The sequence below is a fragment of the Taeniopygia guttata genome, chromosome 22 (assembly GCF_048771995.1).
Source record: "Taeniopygia guttata chromosome 22, bTaeGut7.mat, whole genome shotgun sequence".
NCBI classification, from domain to species: Eukaryota; Metazoa; Chordata; class Aves; order Passeriformes; family Estrildidae; genus Taeniopygia; species Taeniopygia guttata.
In genome coordinates this window covers 4173365-4194003 of record NC_133047.1, presented here as the reverse complement: position 1 = coordinate 4194003, position 20639 = coordinate 4173365, and the positions used below count along the sequence as shown (strand labels likewise).

Genomic DNA, 20639 nt, shown 5'->3' with positions numbered 1-20639 from the left:
TCGGGCAGCACGAGAGCCCAGCCAGGGCTGCACCCAAATTAACCAAAATGGTCCCAAAATGAGCCCAAGGTGAACCAAAATGCTGAATATTGAACACTGCTGAGTATTGAATATTGCTGAATAGTGAACATTGCTGTGCACTGAATATTGATGAATATTGAATATTGATGAATGTTGCTAAATATTGAACATTGCTAATATTGAATATTACTGAATATTGAACACTGCTGAATATTGAACATTGCTAATATTGAATATTGCTGAATATTGAGCACTGCTGAATATTGAATATTGCTGAATATTGAGCACTGCTGAATACTGAATATTGCTGAATACTGAATATTGCTGAATATTGAATATTGCTGAATACTGAATATTGCTGAATATTGAGCACTACTGAATATTGAATATTGCTGAATACTGAATATTGCTGAATATTGAGCACTGCTGAATATTGAATATTGCTGAATACTGAATATTGCTGAATACTGAGCACTGCTGCCCCTGTGGGAGGTGGGAGCTGCTCTGGAGGCACCTGCTGGGGCTTCCACCGAGCTCTGCTGCTGCTCTGCAGGGACAGGAAGCCCCGAGAGGCAGCTGAGGCTGAGCTGATAAGTCAGAAAAACAGACAAAACAGCAGCAGAGCTAAAAATAGGATTTTGCTGTGCGAACAGAGGGTTCTGCCCTGCTGACCCCGGCGAGGGCTGGGATGAAGGAGGGACTTGGGGCAAGAGGAGCTCCCAGGGGTTTCCCACTCCCGGTGAACGCTGCAGGTGATGAATGGTGCTGGGTCTGCAGGGGAGCAGCGCCAGCACCCACCAGGGGCAGCCTGGGCCTGTGGGGTCACCACAAACCCCACGGGGAACGTGGGACCCCTCGGGATGTGTCCTTGCCCCCCTCCAGGAAATCCCCCGGGAAGGAGAGCCCAGGGAATGAGGGAATGTCAGCCTGGAAATGAGCAGCCAGAGCACTGAATGAAACTCCCCGCGGGTAATGGAATTTATATTTATTTAACAGTAACATACAGTATATAAATAGGGTAAATACTTTAAAATATACAATATTTCACATTCCAACATTCGGTCAAAGGAAGGCAACTCTACGAGTGCAGCTAGAACTGGAACCAGAAGGACGATGCACAGAGAAAGAACAGGCCAGGCTGCAGAGCTGGGGCTGCACAGGACTGCAGGGGCTGCACAGGGCTGCAGGGGCTGCACAGGGCTGCAGGAGCTGCATGGGCTGCACAGGGCTGCAGGGGCTGCAGCCAGGCAGGGAAAAGCAGAATTCCCACCCCGGTGTCCACAGACCTGGCCCAACCCTTGTCCAAACCCAAGCAGCCCCTAAAAACACCTGGGGGTGCCCAGCGTCCCCTCCCCATGGCACTGCCACCTCCCTGGCTGGTGGCCAGGGACACTGGTGGCTCCCGTGCCAGCCTGGGACCTTGCCACGGGGTCCTGTCCTCTCCTCCCATCCCACACACAAACCCCAGCTGGCACCAGCTCCCCTCTCCTGCTCTGCCCTTCCCTGCCCTGAACCTTTTCCTGTGCCAGGCTGAGCTCCAGCCCTGCAGCTGCAGAACTGCCCCGTCCCCGGGGTCCCTGTGTGCCCTCCACACCCAAATTCCTGCAGCTGCTGCATCCCCAGGGCCCTGCAGGGCTGCTGCACATCCCTGAGCACCAGCTCCAGCCCAGAACCAGCCAAAGCAGCCAGGAGCAGCAGCTTCCCATCCTTCCCAAACCTTCCCAAACCTTCCCATCCTTCCCAAACCCCACCCCTGGCAGTGCCAGACCAGACCTGCAGGAGATTCCCTGCCCACGGCAAAGGAGCAGGACAGGATTTTAACCCCCCTCCATCCACACCCCAGCTCCCTCCCTCCCCTCCTCCCTGCACCCACTGCTCCCACTCTTTCATGGCTTTTAAGGGATTTTTTCCATGCAGGAAACCCTTCCCAGGCAGGTTTGGAGGGAGGAGGCAGGAACAAAGCTGGTCAGGGCATTTTCTGATCAGGGAATGTCTGATCAGGGCATTTTCTGATCAGGGAATGTCTGATCAGGGAATTTTCTCATCAGGGAATTTTCTCATCAACGAATGTCTGATCAGGGCATTTCTGATCAGGGTATTTTCTCATCAGGGCATTTCTGACCAGGCCATTTCTCATCACAGAATTAATTTCCAGTCAGCCCATTTCTCACCACAGAGCCAGTTCCAGGTCAGGCCGTTGTGAGCAGGGCAGCCACCCACAGGCAGAGCTCTGCTGCTCTCCCAGCTGCTCCGTGGAGCTGCTTTGCCCTCCAGTGCCCACAGCCAGCACTGGCAGCCCAGCCCTGCCCCAAACTGCAGCAAAGCTCTGCCCTGCTGGGCACAGCAGCAACAAAAGGGTTAAAGCACAGCAGCAGGAGACTAAAGAGCCACCAGGGATTTCTCACTGGGGACAGAGCACAGCTTTGGGATCTCCATCAGCACTGTCACTCCTGCCTGGGAGCAGCAGCCGCAAGAAGGGATTCTGGCAAGGGCAGGGAGAAGCCAGAGAGCCCAGCAGGTCCAGGCCCTGGCACTGCCAGGGAAGGTGCCATGGCAGCATCTCCCTTCTCCCCTGCACTTTCCATCTCAGGGGCTTGCACCAGAGCTGTTCCATCGCCAGAGCATGAACCTGACCCAGCTGGAAGGGAGCAGCCCCAGGAGAAATGCAGGAGGAATGTGCCTGGACACCAGGGCAGCCCTGAGCTGCTCGTGCAGAGCCTCACCAGCAGCACTGAGAGCTCTGTAAGAGCTGAGCTGCTCCTCAGCCCGTGCCCACCTCCAAACACCTGAGCTGGGCACAAAGCTCCTGCCCACCAGCACTGCAGGAGAGGCTGGGCCCTGTGCTGTGTGCTCACACACACTCAGGCTAAATCAAACCAGAATGTGGGGTGAGAGCTCTGGGTTTGGGGCGTTTTCAGGTGGTTTATTCTCTGTGGATGCCAAGCCAGCTCGCAGCAGGGGCAGGGCTCACGTGTGGCTAAAGGTTTGTGGCAGCAGCTGCTTGAAAACTCTGCAGAAGCGCTCCCTGTCACTCATTCCCCAGGTTAAAATAAGGGAAAGTTTCTCTCTCCCATGCACAAACTATGGAAAGAAGGAAAATCAGAGTCACCTCGTGTTTGGGAACATTGCACGAGGTGTAAATGGGGATGTTTTCACTATCTGGTTACCAAAAAAAAAAAAAAGCAAAGTTTTACAATCTTTAGGGCTCTCGTTTTTAAATAATAAAAAAGTATGACAAAATAAAGGAAAGTACTTCAATGAAGCCTGCAGCTCTAAAGTACAAACTACTTCTGACAAGATTCAGTGAGCAAAGCAGGACAGAAGCCTGCAGAGAAATGAACCCGGACTGAAATGCAACACAGACCTTGGGAAACTCAGCAGCACGACTTCTACAACTCAAGTAACAGACAGACATGATCCCTGAAAGAAAACAAACCCAGCTGCAGCTGGAGCCCACCCAGCAAGGCTGGAAATGCTCCCCAGGCTCCTGCAAACATCCCACTCTGGGCTTTCCCAGCTTGGGGAAAGGAAGAAGTGTGGTTTCTAAAGGTTATTTAAAGGGGGAAACAAACCAAGGTGTTCGGAAGTTGTTCTCAGCTGGCAGGAATTGCTCAGTGGAACTCTCAAAAACTCATTCACGTCCCTGGGTTTTGGAGGAATCTGAACCTCCCACGTTCCCCACAGAGCTGCCACTTCCTCAGCTCCCCGTGCCCAGTTTCTGCTTTCACTGGCTACAAAAATGGGATTTGCAGCAGCGCAGCAGGGAGGGAATGTGAGAGGCGCTGCAGGAGGGGCTGCAGGGGAAATGGGGCTGGGCTGGCACAGATCCTCCTCCCTGTGCCAGGCAGGTCCTGCCGGGACAGCTCCCACTGTCCCCAGGGCCAGAACATCCCAGCAGGGCCAGAACATCCCAGCAGGAACCAGAACATCCCAGCAGGAACCAGAACATCCCAGCAGGAACCAGAACATCCCAGCAGGAACCAGAATATCCCAGGTGGACCAGAACATCCCAGCAGGAACCAGAACATCCCAGCAGGGCCAGAACATCCCAGCAGGAACCAGAACATCCCAGCAGGGCCAGAACACTCCAGCAGCACAGCCACCCCCTCCTGCCCCACCCAGCCCTCCCCAGCCTCAACTCCTTCTCAGCCACAAATCCCAGATTTGCTCGTTTGAACCAAAGCTCTATAAATATATTATTTAGAAAAAAAAAAAATTAAAATAAAATAAACCACGGATGCGAACATTTACCAAGGAAGGAAGAAGAGTTACAGTGAAGTGGGGCCCTGCTCTGGAGGCAGGCAGGGCAGAGGAGGCAGAGTCAGTCCTGTCCAGCCTACGCCTCCTCGGGGCTGCCCAGCACTCCCCGCTCGGCCAGGTGAGCTCTCAGCGTGTTGAAGATGTGCAGCTGCTGCTCCGGCCGCAGCGCCAGGAACTGCTGCAGCAGCTTGCTGGGGTTGGGGCCCCTGCAACACAGAGCCAGGTCAGCAGGGGCTGAGGGGATTCCAGAACCTTCCCTGCTCTGCTGGGCTTCCCCAGGGCAATTCCAGAGCGTTCCCGCTGTCCCTTCCCCTGGGAGCCCAGATTCTACTCTTGCAGCTGGTTTTATTAGAAAGCACAGAAAGAACTCCTGGGTCACCTTCTCCTGTCTGTTTTAAAGTCTGAGGAGCTTCTTTTATCTCTTCAGCCTGGAAATTCACTTTTTTTTCCCCTCAGTTGGGGCAGTTTTTACTAAAGCTGCAGAGCTACCAGACTAAGCAGCATATTTTACTTATGCTAGCAAGCATAATTCATATTTCACCTAAATGCAGATTTCTACCTTGCTAAGTTTTCAGCCTGTTTCACTGAGGGGTGCATTCCCAGCTCTGCTGAGGACCCCAGCTCCCTCTGCCCTGCATTTCCAGCTGTTCCAGCTGTCAGAGAGCTCAGGAGCCCCCAGCCCAGCCAGGAAGGCCCAGCAGGGCTCCCCTGAGCCAGCAGCTCCCTGGCCACAGGGACAAACACAACTGTTGCCCTGATTTTTATAAGTGTTTTCTTTCATAGCTCTTTTGGAAGTTTTAAAGTTGTCAAAAAACTTCTCAGCCTTCTGATCATGTTTGCATGTTTGAGAGTCAGAGCTCCCACATGATTTCATGTATAAATAGAATAGTTTTCATATTTCTCTGTGGGTGGAGAGAAAGGGTTGATTGATCTTTGGACCAGCGTGGTTGGAGAGGTGGTGATTCCATCCTCCAATCCACAGTCACCTTTGGAATTCTATAAATATCAGATGTTCAAATAAAACTTTCTCTTCTTCTGTGTACGCATTTGGTGTCCAATAGCAAAACACAACTTTCCCCAGGCACTGTGCTGGGAAAGGCTGGGAGAAGGTCAGAGTTTTAAAAGAACCAGAAACAATTCTTACCTTGCTGCACCTGGGTTCTGAGCATGTGGAACGTGTTATGAAGGTTTGTCCACCACAGAGTGGTTTGTTAATTAACCAATTGTTGCCCTGATTTTTAAAAGTGTTAGGTTTCCTTTTATAGTTCTTTTCAAAGTTTTAAAGTTCTCATAAAACTTTAGCCTTCTGATAATGTTTACATATTTCTACTGGATTTCTCACACACTGTTCATGTAAATAATGATTGTTTTGCATTCTTTGTGGGAGGAGAGAATTGATGGACTGTTGGTTTAACCAGTGTGGTTGGAGAGGTGATAATTCCATCCTCCAATCCACGGTCCCTTTTGGAATTCTATAAATACCAGATGCTGGAATAAAACTTTCTCTTTTTCTCCTTTTAACTTACCAAACTTCATTTTGTGCCCAGTAGCGACAACCAACAGTAATCAAGTTTTAAGTAAAGGACCAGTTGTGTCTACCTGTATGGTGGCTGTCTATCAAACAATGGGATTCTTAACAAAAACAGAGTAATGAAGAGTTAATGAAGCCCCTGTGAGCCCCGGAAGCAGCATCACCTGATGAAGCTGGCGATGTAGACGTTGACAAAGGTGGCCATCAGGTACTGGCAGTCGAAGCGATCCATGATGCCCCCGTGGCCCGGGATGGTGTTGGCAAAGTCCTGGCAGAGTAGAGGGATGCCCCTGAGCCCTCCCCAGCACCTGTGCTGCTCTGGTGCCCCACACCACATCACCCCTGCCCCAAAGGCAGAGTCCCACCACGTCTGGGCTAACAGCTCCCTGCTTCTGCAAGTTTCTCCTTTCTGGGGCTGCTGGAGCCTGAGGGGCAGCAAGGCTCAACTCAGCTCTGCTGCTCCAAGCTCAGGGAAGGCAAATGTTTATCTGCTGCCACCCTGCCTTGCCTTTCAAGGCATCTTAACTGAGCCCAGGCTGTTTGTATGTGAAACCAGCCTCCAAGACATCAAGGGACACCCCAGATTGCACAATTTCCTGCCGGGGCTTCCTTCCCCTGCCTGCACCACAGCAGGGTTGAGAATGTCACACTTAAACTCTTAAGGTCTCTTCCCTTTTGGTCAAAAAACCCAGCTCCTGTTCCAGCATTTTATCTGTGTCTGAACAAAGCTCCCTTCCCCTGGAGCTCTGGGACTGCCTCGAGGGGCAGCACCCACTTTGTGTCTCCTCCCCAGAACCTCTGTGCCCCCCCAAAACCTCTGTGACACCCTCAAAACCTCCGTGCCCCCCAAAAGCCCCTCCTCACCTTGATTTTGAAGGCCCTCTTGAAGCCACTGGCGAAGAAGCCGCCGAAGGGCCCGATGAGGGAGGCGAAGGTGGACAGGGCGATGCTGTGGATCTGGAACGGGTACATCCGCACGGTTTTCTGCAGCACAGACACAGCAGCACTGTCAGTGTAGAACACACTCACCACACAGCAGCACCTCACAGCCTGCCCCTCTCCCGTGCCCCCAGGCTGCAGCTCCGCTGGCTTTCAGGTGGGTTCACACCCCCGGATTTGGGATGGCTCCTTTGGGACCCTCCGCTCCTCCTGTGCTGACAAACACAGCCCCGCTCTCCCCTCGCCAATCCCACCCCAAAACCAACAATCAGGGGCACAGAGGGTCGTACCCAGCCCAGCACGGAGTGCAGCCCCACGGGCACGTTGTACTCCTGCAGCTGGAAGAGCTCCGAGGGCTCGCAGTCCACCGTGAAGCTGTTGGTGTCGTTGTTGAACTCCACGGGGCAGGTGAAGCAGCGGTACCCCGACATCACGTAGGACAGCTCCAGGGAGAGAGAGGGGAGAGAAAGAGCAGAACTCGTGTTTTCCTCAGGGCTGCCTCCAGGGGAGAGGCCCTGCAAGGAGCTGAGGGAGGAGGGAGCGCTCGCCCAGCCTCACTGAGGGCACGGCTGAGTGTGGCAGCACATCTCTCCCCCTCTCAGGAGTTTTCATAGAGACAGAAAGAAAGAGAAAACAATTTCCATTTCTGCTCCTTGTTTTTCCCATGTGGAATGTGTTTGGAGAATTGTTTACCTGGGGTGAGTGCTTGGCTGGATTCTGGTGAGGATTGTTTGAGCCTGGTGGCCAATCCAATCCAACCCGCCTGGGGCTGGACTCTCAGAGGGTCAGGAGTTGTGAGGAGTTAGATTTGGGAGTTAGAAAAAGCAGGTTTGTAGTTTTACTATCTCCTTTATATAGGATATAAATGTATTTTAGCATAGTTATAATAAAGAAATCATTCAGCCTTTTGAATTGAGTCAGACATCAGCATTTCTTCCCATTGTGTTCGCCTGCATTTACAACAGCTGAGTAATTAGTGAGTGGCAGTAATTGGCTAAGGGCACTCCAGGAGCAAGGAATTCCCTCAAACACAGCCCCAAAAAGGCCCAGAGGGTCACAAAACCAGGGCACAGCACTCCAGGAGTGAGCAATTCCCTCCAACACAGCCCCACCCTACAGCAGCAGAGGGAAATGTCAATTATTGCCATCACAGGGGTTAAAAACTCCCTGCAAGTCCGGGCTCCAGCAGTGCCTGCACAGCCAGGGACCACCTCAGACCCTGGCAGCACGAAAAGTTCAATATCTGACAGAGATTCAAACCCTGGGAGCAGAAAAAAAGGAAATAGCTGAGAAATTCAAACTCTGGGACCAAAAAAGGGGAAATATCTGACAGAAATTCAACCCTGGCAGCAAGAATAGTTTAATATCTGACAGAGATTCCAACTCTGGGATGAAAAAAAGGGAAATATCTGACACAGATTCAACCCTGGGACCAAAAAAGGGGAAATATCTGAAAAATTCCAACGCTGGCAGCCAGAAAAGGTGAAATCCCTGACAGATCAAAAGCTGACTGCATTTTTAACCAGAACAGCCCAGGAAAGGGAAGCTCCGTGGAGGAAGAACCACGACGGACACTCACCAGCAATCCAAAGAGAACGGTGGAGAAAAATCCTCCAATAAAACCCTCCCAGGTCTTCTTTGGGGAGAGCTGCCAGCGAGACAAATAAAATAGAGAAATAAAAATATTTTTTTAAAAATTAAATTATTCAAAAATTCAAATTACACACAAATTACACAACAACTGCTGGACTCAATCATCTTCCCAACCTTGATGATTCAATGATTTAATTTAATTAGGTAAATTCAATTAAATATAATTCAATTAAATAAAATTCAGTAAAATAAAAAAAATTCAGTAACATTAAATACAATTAAATAAAATGCAATAAAATAGAAAACAACAAAAAATCTAAATAAAATAAATTTAATTTTAAATAAAATTCAATAAAATTCAATCCAATAAAATAAAATAAAATTCAACACAATAAATCAAAACAAAATAAAGCAAAATATAATAAAATAAAGCAAAATATAATAAAATAAACCAAAATAAAATAAAATAAAAAATAAAATAAAAAATAAAATAAAATAAAATAAAATAAAATAAAATAAAATAAAATAAAATAAAATAAAATAAAATAAAATAAATAAAATGCCAGCCTCAAAGGCTGGGATGCCACCAGGACTGATCAGAGCCTGGCTCCAGAGCCAAGGAGGCCCCGGAGCAGGAGCTGGGGGAGCCCAAAGAGCCCAAATGCCCCAAAATCCCCCCAAAATCCCCCCAAATCCCCCCAGCCCGCCGTGCCCACCTTGATGAGCGGCGTGCGGCCGAAGAAGAAGCCGAACATGTAGGCCATGATGTCATTGCAGATCACGCAGGAGATGGGCACGATGAACCTGCGGGGACAGCGCGCGCATGGGGTCGGGGCTGGGATCACCCCGGTGGGGCTGGGATTGGGGTCACCCCAGAGGGGTGTTCCTGTGGGATCACTCCTGTGCAATATTCCTCTGGGATTGGGATCACTCCTGTGCAATATTCCTCTGGGATTGGGATCGCTCCTGTGGGAGAACTCCTGTGGGAGAACTCCTCTGGGATCCCAACTCCTTTGGGGTAACTTCCAAAACACAAGGATGCCAGGAGAACACAGGGATCCCAGAAAAAACACAGATATCCCAGGAGAACACAGGGATCCCAGAAAACACACAGATATTCCAGGAGAACACAGGGATCCCAGGAGAACACAAAGATTCCAGGAGAACACAAAGATTCCAGGAGAACACAAAGATTCCAGGAGAACACAGGGATCCCAGAAAAACCAGAGATTCCAGCAGAACACAGGGATCCCAGAAAAAACATGGTTTTCCCCAGCAGCTCGGGCGCAGCAGAACTCACCAGATCATGCCCTCGAAGAGGTTGTGGATGATGAGGTGGGACTGGGTGACCACGATCAGCAGCGTGACGTGGGTCCAGCCGAACTGCAGGAGAGCACAGCGCCCACGCTCGTTAATTTCCTCGTTAGCCATTTGTTAATTAGCACAGGAGCAGGGCCAGGCCTCCTGGGCTGGGCTCTCCTGGCACCGAGCTCCCGAAGCGCCTCTCACTGAGGAGGAGCTGAGCAGAGGCTGCGCTCCTGGCTGAGCCCTTCCAGCCCCATTTAACCTCACTAAAGTATTGATTTCACCTCACCAAAACATGAATTTTAACCTCACCAAAACATGAATTGTAGCCCCCCCAGAGCCCGGATTTACTCACCATGTAGAACTGCAGGCGATAGTGCTTCTTCACCAGGCTCAGCACAAACATGCAGAAACCTGAGGGGAGACAGGAGCAAAGTCAGAGCTGGCAATTCCTCCCACAGCCAGGAACCCAAACTCCTTGGGTTAGATTTCAATCAAATATTCTTTTATTTGTATCTTATATTGATAATGTATTTATATACTGATTATATTTAAATAAAATTAGAACAATTATATATATAATATGTATTGTGTATGGATAATATGTATTATTGTATTTATATATAAATATGTGTCAGACTTTCAAACAAAAATATATTTAAGTAAATAATATTTAAATATAAATATAAATATTATATATAAAGTGTATTGCCTGTGAACCATTTGGGGGCCCCATGAAGATTTTGGGGTTTTCTCCTCGTTTCGAGGATTTTCCACAACCAAAGCAAGAGTGGCCATGGTGGCATCCCCGGGAAGCAAAGGGGGTTCTGTGCCCAGGCAGGTCAGATCTGCTGCCCACCTGGCAGGTCAGATCCATCCCTGCTGCCCACCTGGCACATCTCCCCCTGGCAGATCTCCCCCCCGTGCCCACCTGTCAGGTAGAGGGCGAAGGAGATGAAGCGATGGTATCTGCTGAGGATCCGCAGCGGCTCCTCCCTCTGCACCAGCGTGAAGAAATAATCTGTCACCGTCTCCCCGTAGAAGAAATAATTCACACACAGCAGGAAGTACCTGGGGAGGTGGGAAATAATTCACACACAGCAAAATATACCTGGGGAGAGGGGAAATAATTCACACACAGCTGGGGGAAATAATTCACACACAGCTGGAAATGCCTGGGGAGAGGGGAAGTAATTCGCACACCAACCTGGGAAAGGAGGGAAATAATTCACACACAGCAGGAGTGGGGTTAGTGGGGTTTTGGGGTGGGTGAGTGGGGTTTTGGGGTGGGTTAGTGGGGTTTTGGGGTGGGTTAGTGGGGTTTTGGGAAGGAATTCCAGGTGAGAGCCCCTCACTCACCAGCTGAGCGTCCTGAACCAGGGCAGGTCGTAGGAGTGGTAGACGTTGTAGCCAATGGTGATGATCTCGTGGAAGCATTTGATCTGCACACACATCACCTGCACAGGGAGGACAGCAGGCACTGAACCCCCCGTGGGCTCCACACCTCTGCCCTTGAGGGGACAAAGCAGCACCTGCGGGGCACCTGCTCCTCCAGCAGCCACCAGCCCTGCAGGAGCCTCCCAGTCCCCCCCAGGAAACTCTGGGTGGAGATTTTCCCTCCCAGTCCCCCCCAGGAAACTCTGGGTGCCATTTCTCCTTCCCAATCCCACCTGGGATGCTTAGGGTGTCATTTTTCCCTCCCAAGGGAAGCTCAGGCTGTGACTTTTCCCTCCCAATCCCACCTGGGATGCTCAGGATGGAGTTTTTCCCTCCCAAGGGAAGCTCAGGCTGTGACTTTTCCCTCCCAGTCCCACCTGGGATGCTCAGGGTGTTGTTTTTCCCTGAGCACACACCCTCGTGTGAGCTGCAAATACTGAGCAGCAGATTCCTCCCAGGTTTCCTCCAGGGACAGAGGAACCCAGGATCTCTGGAACACGGGGCCCTGAGCTCCCCAGCAGCCTCCCCCTGCTGCAGGGAAGGTCAGGACACCTCCCTGGAGCACTTACAATCGTCATCAGGACCATGGGGCCCAGGTAGATGATGATGAAGAAGAAGGTGATCATTGCCAGCGTGAGGATGCCCCTCACCCACCAGTTCTTCCATCTGGGCCACGGAGAAGGAAAACATCAGAGAAAGACAAGGCAGAGCAAAGCAGCCACAGAAACTTCTGCTCTCTGTGTGCCTCAGGAAGGAAAGTGAGCCCTGGAAACCCCAAATTTCCTCTCAGTGGTGCACAGAGGCCTCGATGTGCTGATGAAGGCCTGGCTGCAGCAGCTGCAGTGAATGCAGAGAGCTGAGCACCTCCCAGGGCAGCCTCTGCTCCTGCTCTGCAGCTTTCCCACCCCTCGGACAAGCTGCAGGGTGAATTCCCAAAAAATGGGGAGCGTTCCCCCTCTCCAGGAGGAGAGATGGCCCCTGGCTGCTGGACCCTCCTGCTGGGAGCCTCTCCCACGCCCAGGGAAGTGACACCTCCTGCAGTGACACAAACATTTCCTCCCAGGCAGACTGTGGAGAACATCCCCAGCTCCTTCCCAACTCCAGCCCCTCCAGTGCAGCTCCTCCAGCACTCCTGCAGAGCTCAGGGTGATCAGAGTGACAGCAGGGGCTGAGCCCCCCAGCTCAAACCTCTGCTGTCAAAGCCCCCCACGAGCTCCTGGACCTGCCAGGACCCAGCACTGCTCTGTCCCCTCCCCTCCCACCCAAATCCTGCCCCCTCCCTGTTGCCCTGATTGTTAAAAGTGTTTTCTTTTATAGTTCTTTTGGAAGTTTTAAAGTTCTCATAAAACTTTAAACCTTCTGATAAAGTTGACATATTTAAGAATCAGAGTTCCCACACAATTTCATGTAAAAATAGAATAATTTACATATTTCTCTGTGGGTGGAGAGAAAGGATTGATTGATCTTTGGACCAGTGTGGTTGGGGAGGTGGTGATTCCATCCTCCAATCCACGGTCACCTTTAGAATTCTATAAATACCAGATGTTGGAATGAAACTGTGATGGACACGATGGATGGACAGGGATGGATGGACACGATGGATGGACACGATGGATGGACAGGGATGGATGGACAGGGATGGATGGGCAGGGATGGATGGGCAGGGATGGATGGGCAGGGATGGATGGGCAGGGATGGATGGGCAGGGATGGATGGGCAGGGATGGATGGACAGGGATGGATGGACAGGGATGGATGGACAGGGATGGATGGACAGGGCCCTGCCCAGGGAGTGTTTTACCTCGAGGACAGGTTGGAGAGGGCCCTGTTCAGCACCTCTGGGGTGTCATCTGAGGTTGGCACTGGGGAGGAGCCCCCGAACTCGGACTTGCTCTCGCTGTCGGACGCTGTCTCTCCATCCAGCCTGTTCTCAGACTCTGACTCCTGCAGCACAAACAGAGCCAAGGAGCCTTAGCAGCCACTCTGGGCTGGCCCCAGCACTCACCAGCACTCTGCTTCCGCACCAGGGAGGGAGGAGAAGGAAATACCCTGGCTATCACCAGGCCTAAACACACGAGAAGCACCCTCAGGTGTTTCAGTGGCATCCAGGAGGGCTCTGGGGGTCCCTCAGCCTCAGCAGCAGGCACAGAACAGGGCCTGCTCCCCCTGCACAGCCACAGACACCTCCAGGCTGATTAATGAGCATCTCTGGGCGCTCCAGGGCTTGTTAGCAGGAATTTTCACAAGGTCCCAGTCCCCAGGCAGGTGTCAGAGAATGTAGCACTGCCCAAATCAGCCAGGAAGGAAGGCCTCCAAGCGGGCAGGCTCCAGGCTTGCAGACAGACTTCTGAGGCGCCGCTGCTTGAGGACACTAAAAATAACCCTGAGGAGGAAGAGCCCAGCTTATCACCCTGGGCCAGGCATCCCCTGTGCCAGGAGAAGCCCAGCTCTGCACAGGGACACTGCTGTGCCTCTCGGGCTCTGCAGGAGCTGACCCAGGAATGTAAAATCCCTGCTGCCCAGCCCATGCAGCCAGAGAAGTCAGAATGCCCAAAGCAGGGTCAGCTGCTCTTATTGGTGTTTATTTTTATTGTTTATTTTCTCTTATCTATAGGTTGTTTATTTTTCTTATCTATAACACTGCTTTCTCCAGGAGCTCTGTCCAGCAGGTCAGTCTGTGACAGACTCCCACCCCCTTGGGGTGGTGTTACTATTTTATACCAAAAACTACATGTGCTACATTTACAATAACACGCCAATATCTGTCATTTATGTTGGACAGTGTGTCTCTACCTTAAACCAACAGAAAAGTGTCACCAGCACAGTAAGACATGGAGGGCAAGAAGAAGAAGGAGGTCAGGACATGCTCAAATTCCTCCATCTTGTACCCCTGAACCCCATTCTAAACACCCCAAAATTCTACTTTTTCACCCTGTGTTAACTCACCTACCACACTACTCAAGCCCTTGTGGCTGTAATTCCTCACACAGAGTTGGCAGGGTCTGGAGCCAGCCAGGGGGATGTGCTGGGTCCCACACTTGCCCTGCCCCAGGGCTGCTCCCAGCCAGCCCTGAGCCAAGTCCTGGGCCTGGGGCTGAACAAACCCAGCCCTGCCAGGCCTGGGAAGGGGATCCCAGGTGAGTCCTGGCTCTTCCCCTGGCCCAGCCCCTGAGCAGGGACAAAGCCCCAGCAGCACAGCTCCGTCCTGCTCCTGCAGGGAAGGAAAAGGCCATGCCTGGGGAGCATCCAGCCAGGCAGAGTCCCTGCCCTTGGCCTCTGGAAACTCCTGCAAAGTGACTGTGCCTGCAGGAAAAGCTCAGGGGGGCTGAGCTGCTGAATGCTGGCAGCTCTGCCAACAACGAGGCTCTGGGGATGAAGCCTCATTGTCTGCAGAGCTCCAGAACACGGCTGGGGCTGCTCCCTTATTTAAAGCAGGAAAAGGTAATTATTCCCTGCCAGTGGCTGCAGGCCAGGCTCTGGAATCAGCCAAGGACAAGGAGGTGCTGTCAGGTGGAGGCAGCTAAAAATACCTCTGTGATGTCAGAGATGATTCCCAGGGATGAGCAGAGCTCCAGCCAGCAGCACCCAGTGTCACCCAGTGCCACCTCCTCCTTCCATCCAGCTCTGGGAGGGAGGTTTGGCTCTGCCCCACACCTCTGCCAGCCCTCACACGGCTCTGGGGGGCTTTGGCAGTGAAATGCAACCTGGCTTTTCCCTCAGGGGGTTTTAACTGACCCAGCAAACCCATCTGGAGCTCAGATTTTGGAGAGCTCTGGTGCCACTCAGCTGGGAACACACATCCATCCTGCAGCAGGCAGAGACTGGAAAGGATAACACTCCCTGGAGAGCACAGATTTGGCATCTCCCACCCAGCACAGGTCAGGCTTTGGGCGATCTGGGCTCTGTATTTAGCTGCTTGCTCCCATTGCAGTGCTCTCCAATAAAAGGATTTCTGCAGAATTCCCCTGGGAGCAACCAGAATAGCTCCAGCCAGACCAAACTCAGCTTCTCCTGTGCCCAGGCTGAACTACAGATCCTCCAGCACGTTTCTCACCCAGTCCCAGTGTCCCTCACCCCACACAGCCCCCAGCCTGCTGAAGGACCCAAGCAGCACCCCCAGTTTCACAGCCCAAAGCCAAAGCAGGAGATTCCTGCCTGCAGGATCAGAGGCTTCCCAAAGTGCTCAGGGAGCAGAGGAGGGGACAGAGCTCCTGTGCTGCCTCACTCCTGGCCAAGAGGGGAGGAAAGGAGAGCTCCAGGAATGAGGAATCCAACGGTGGGACTGAGCTGATGTCCTGATCCCCTCCAAAGCCTGATCCCCCCCCAAAGCCTGATCCCCTCCAAAACCTGATCCCCCCCAAAGCCTGATCCCCCCCAAAGCCTGATCCCCTCCAAAGCCTGATCCCTGTCACATCCTGAACCACTCCAAAACCTGATCCCCTCCAAAGCCTGATCCCCACCCAGCCTCATCCCTGTCACATCCTTATCCCTTCCAAAACCTGATCCCCTCCAGAGCCTGATCCCCTCCAGAGCCTGATCCCTGTCACATCTTCATCCCTGTCACATCCTGATCCTTTCCAAAGCCTGATCCCTTCCAAAGCCTGATCCCTGTCACATCCTCATCCCTGCCCAGCCTGATCCCCTCCAAAACCTGATCCCCTCCAAAGCCTGATCCCTTCCAAAGCCTGATCCTGTCACATCCTGATCCCTGTCACATCCTGATCCCTGTCACATCCTGATCCCTTCCAAAGCCTGATCCCTGTCACATCCTGATCCTGTCACATCCTCATCCCCTCCAAAGCCTGATCCCTGCCCAGCCTCATCCCTGCCATATCCTGGTCCCTGCTCAGATCCCCCCGAGCTGGGAATGAGCTCTTCTCCCTCCCCAGATCCCCCCAAATCCCTGAGATTTTAAGGACATTGTGCCACACACAGGCTAGGACTGGATAATTGACACTATTTTTATACCTTTTATGCAAATTGCCCCCATCAGCCTACAAATCATCAGCGGTAGCAACTGAGTGGGTGCTAATTAATGGGTTTGAGCCTGAGCTGAAGCACCCTGGGGTGATGCCACCCAGCTGTGGCACTGCCCTGGGGACACCTCCCCTCCAGGGTCACCACCCCAGGGCCCTGCCCTACAGCCAGGAGGTTTAACCAGTTTGGGGTTATTTTGTTGGTTTTGTCCAAGCCTGCAGGTGAGCCCAGGGCTTCTTACACAATAATGGGAAAAAGGGATGCAGAATAAAATCCAGATGGGAATTTATCCCAGTTCCTTCCTGCACAAGTCATGGTGAGAAGGAGTCCAAGCCCGAATCTCTGCGAGGGCTGCTGAACCAGAGCTGGGAAAATCCAGATACCTGCTCACTTTTCCTCTTTGTGAAACCAACAGCTCTGAGCACGGATATTCCATCACCCTGAAGGAAGGATGCCCAGAAAATTGACTTTATTTGAGCTTCCTTTACACAACTCCACTCCTTCCAGAGGCTGGTGAGAAATTCCTGCTCGCTCTGAGATGGTTTTCTCATCGGGTTTTTAACACAAATATCCACGACATGATCTCAGTTGCCATAGAAACGAGCCTGCTCTCTCTCCCTGCCAAAAATCTTCTGCCCAACACGGATACCCAGTTAAGTACCCAAGGCTGGCAGATTAAATTGCCTCCAGAAATGCCATTATTTAGGTACTTTCCTTGGAGCTGGGCACTCTTATTTAGACTTCCTGCCAGGTTTTAACAAGAAGCTGTGACACAAAATGTTATAAAATAAATGCTGAAAAGGGAAATGGAGTTGCTTTTTTGGGCAAGAGAGCTGGAACAGAAGGGACCAGCTGCACCTCTGCAGGATCCAAGCAAATACAATTAATTTAATTAATACAAACCTAGCAACCTCAGCAATAAAACCTCAATATTTTCCAGGGTTTTAATTCCTAATTTACATGGGGGAAACTGCCCCATTCCTCTCCCCTCTTTAACTCCAGTATGAAAATCTCAATGTTTTCCACAAAGGGCTTTAATCCTTAATTTACACCCAGGGAACTGCCCCACTCCTCTCTCCTCTTTAACCCCAGTAATGAAAACCTCAATATTTTCCACAAAGGGCTTTAATTCCTAATTTAAATCCAGGGAACTGCCCCATTCCTCTCCCCTCCTCAACCCCAGTATTAAAATCTCAGTTTTCCAGAAGGGGCTTTAATTTTTATAATCTTTAACCCCAGGGTCTCCCGAGGCAGCCCAGGGACACACCAGGGCTGGCACAGCGAGCGAGGGCAGCGCAGCACAAAGTGAAACCAGCCTCTCCCTGTGCCTTGCCAAACCAGGGAAGTGGCACCAAGCCCAAACCAGCGCGATCCTGGTGTTTACATCCCACTGGAATTCTCCTCCAGCACTGAAAACACAACTGCAGTACAGCAGGGCAGGAAATCCACGCCTGCCACCCAGCAGGGAGAGCTCCACAGCGAGGGTTCCACCAGGATCAGCCCTGGTGCACCTCCCTGCAGCTGCATTGGGCGATTTTGGGAATTTCTCTGCTGTTTCTGTGATCAAACATCACGTTCAGCACCCCAGAGGAGCTGCTCCTCGCTGCCTGGGAACATTTCACTGCTTTCTTTCCCTTCCCTCCTGCGGGTCAGTTTGAGCTCTTTTACGAGGAGCAGCACAACAGGAAGGTGGACTCTCTCTAGTAAGGACACTCCAGGTCACCAGCTGGAAGGAAATGTCACAGGAGTCCTTCAGAAGGCTCAATGCAGGTGAAAACAGGGCCTGGAGATGACAGGATTGTCCTCTGAGCTTCCTCAGGGGCACAGGATTGTCCTCTGAGCTTCCTCAGGGGGACAGGATTGTCCTCTGAGCTTCTTCAGGAGCACAGGATTGTCCTCTGAGCTTCTTCAGGGGCACAGGATTGTCCTCTGAGCTTCCTCAGGGGCACAGGATTGTCCTCAGGGGCACAGGATTGTCCTCTGAGCTTCCTCAGGGGCACAGGATTGTCCTCAGGGGCACAGGATTGTCCTCTGAGCTTCCTCAGGGGCACAGGATTGTCCTCAGGGGCACAGGATTGTCCTCTGAGCTTCCTCAGGGGCACAGGATTGTCCTCAGGGGCACAGGATTGTCCTCTGAGCTTCCTCAGGGGCACAGGATTGTCCTCTGAGCTTCCTCAGGCCCAGCTAAAGCCAATCCCAGCCTGGCTCAGCCAGTTTGTTGTGCAGCAGCCACTCCTCCAGCTCCCAGCACATAAAAACGGAATACAAAACTCCCTGAAGGTTTTCTGCTGCAGAGATGAGCACAGCTCAAGGTCTCACCCTCTGCACAGCTGGGGCCATCTCACAGCTCCTTGCCCAGTGTCAGAGAGCTCCAGTGAGGGAGGCACAGTCCCCAGAGCCACCCCAGGGTGAACCAGTCTGTCCCAGATCCCTCCCTGACCACATCAGCACCACCAAGTTCCCCCAAAGCTGCCTGCACAGCCTCTAGCAGATGTTTAACTGGCATTAAAATGGCATTAAAATGGCATTAAAATGGCATTAAAATTGCAGGGAGCTCTGCCTGCTGGTTTGGTGCTGCTCTGAGCAGTGCACTAATGGACAAAACATCGATTTGCTGCTGCTGGGGGCTGAGGGACCAGCCTGAGGTAACAACAAAAACTGCTGCTCCCCATCACCCTGCAAACGTCATTCCCAAAGTTCTCCCTGACTGTTTGCTCCTCCTGCTCCCCTCCTCCTTGGGGAGGCGCAGGAGCAGAGGTGGCAGAGGGTGACAAAGGGTGACAAAGGGTGACAAAGGGTGGCAAAGGGTGACAAATGACTCACAGAGCAAACCCTGAGCATCCAGGCAGGCTCGGGGCTGGGACAGCAGGGATGGCACAAGGAATCAGAGCCAGGTTTGCTCCCTGTGCCTCTCCTGCCGTGGAAAGGAAACTTCTCCCTCCAGAGAAAGGCAGTGCCAGCCCTCAATAAACCCTGGGGATGGCTGAGGAGGTCCCAAACCCTTCCCTAAGGGAACCTGAGGGGTCTGGAACCCCCAGCTCCTTCCCTGGGATCACTCAGGAGGTCCCAAAGCCTCCCCTAAGGTTTCCTAAGCTTTGTAACCCCCCTGTCATTCCCTAAGGATGGTTTAGGAGGTCCTAAACCCTTCCTTAAGGGAAAGTTTGGAATCCCCCCCATCATTCCTTAGGGATGGTTTAGGAGGTCCCAAACCCTTCCCTAAGGTTTCCAACCCTCCTGTCATTCCCTGGGGGTGATTTAGGGTGTCCCAAGGCAGATTTGTAACTCCACCTGTCATTAGGGATGATTCAGGACATTTGAAACCCTTCCCTAGGGGGATGTTTGTAACCCCTCCATCACTCCCTGAGGATGATTTAGGGGTCCCAGGGCACGTTTGGACCCCCTGTCCTTCCTTAGGGATGATTTAGGGGGTCCCAGGGCACGTTTGGACCCCCTGTCATTCCTTAGGGATGATTTAGGACATCCCAAACCCTTCCCTAAGGGCAGGTTTGGATGTGAGGGGTGATTTAGCGGGTCCCAGGGCAGGTTTGAACCCCCCATCACTCCCTGAGGATTATTTAGGGGGTCCCAGGGCAGGTTTGAACCCCCCTGTCATTCCTTAGGGATGATTTAGGGGGTCCCGGGGCAGGTTTGAACCCCCCCATCACTCCCTGAGGATTATTTAGGAGGTCCCAGGGCAGGTTTGAACCCCCTGTCATTCCTTAGGGATGATTTAGGGGGTCCCGGGGCAGGTTTGAACCCCCCCATCACTCCCTGAGGATTATTTAGGAGGTCCCAGGGCAGGTTTGAACCCCCCTGTCATTCCTTAGGGATGATTTAGGGGGTCCCGGGGCAGGTTTGAACCCCCCCATTCCCTTGCAGCCACCGCGCTGTCCCCTCAGCGAAGCTCCGCGACCCCCCTGCGCCATCCCCCCCCCCGCCCAGACCTCCTCGCTGCTCCAAACCCCCTCAGGCGGGATCCGCCCGCCCGGGGCCGGCGAACGGAGCGCGGGGCCCTCACGGCAGCCTCACCGCGGGCCCCCGGGACCCGGCGGCGCGCAGGCCCCGCGCCCCCCGCTTTCCCCGCTTCCCCCCGGCCCCTGCCGCCCCTCGGCTCCCGCGGTACCCCGGGGCCGCTCCGCACCTTGTCCTGGGGCTCCCGGGCCCCGCCGGGGCCGCGCCCGGGCCGCAGCCGCGCCTCGCTCATGCCGGACCCGCCACCGCCGCCACCGCCGCCAGGGGGCGACACCGCACCGGCACGACCGCCGGCCAATAGCGCCGAGGGGGCGGGGCCTGCGCGGGGGTCAGGCCAATGGGAGGCGTGGGATGGGCGAGGGGGCGGGGTTTAGTGGGGAGAGGCATGGCCGCGCCCAGGTGTGCCCGGATGGTGGGGGCTGCCATGATGTGTGGCGCGAGAGAGCGCGCGGGAAGGCGGCGGGAGAAGCGGGAGGGGTTTGTGGTAGGGGACAGACGGGTTTGTGCTATGGCTGGTTTTCGCTCAGGTGCCTGAGGAGAGGCGCGCACCGAGCCGTCTGTACGGCCAGGCCGCCTGTGCGGCACCGGCGGCGCTGCAGCCACCG

At 52.9% G+C, this 20639-nt stretch overlaps 1 protein-coding gene across 1 annotated transcript; it reads right to left on the bottom strand.

The window, feature by feature from the left end:
* Window positions 1–975: 975 nt before the first annotated feature.
* CDS2 (CDP-diacylglycerol synthase 2) lies at window positions 976–20356 on the bottom strand. Its single transcript, XM_030289864.4, has 13 exons — window positions 20204–20356; window positions 12887–13029; window positions 11656–11752; window positions 11009–11106; window positions 10581–10720; window positions 10005–10063; window positions 9645–9727; window positions 9061–9148; window positions 8331–8399; window positions 7042–7194; window positions 6677–6796; window positions 5977–6080; window positions 976–4487 (listed from the first exon to the last, which is right to left on the bottom strand). Exons 1-13 carry the CDS (start codon window positions 20264–20266, stop codon window positions 4358–4360), a joined length of 1347 nt encoding a protein of 448 aa, XP_030145724.1. The 5' UTR covers window positions 20267–20356; the 3' UTR covers window positions 976–4357.
* Between the last annotated feature and the right edge of the window lie 283 nt (window positions 20357–20639).

Coding starts and splice junctions, on each gene's coding strand:
- CDS2 (XM_030289864.4), bottom strand. CDS start 20,266: ATGAGCGAGGCGCGGCTGCGGCCCGGGCGCGGCCCCGGCGGGGCCCGG. Junction 10,064..10,580: donor CTTCGCCCTCTACCTGACAG/GTGGGCACGGGG, acceptor GTCTCCCCTCAG/GTTTCTGCATGTTTGTGCTG. Junction 8,400..9,060: donor GCCGCACGCCGCTCATCAAG/GTGGGCACGGCG, acceptor TCTCGCTGGCAG/CTCTCCCCAAAGAAGACCTG.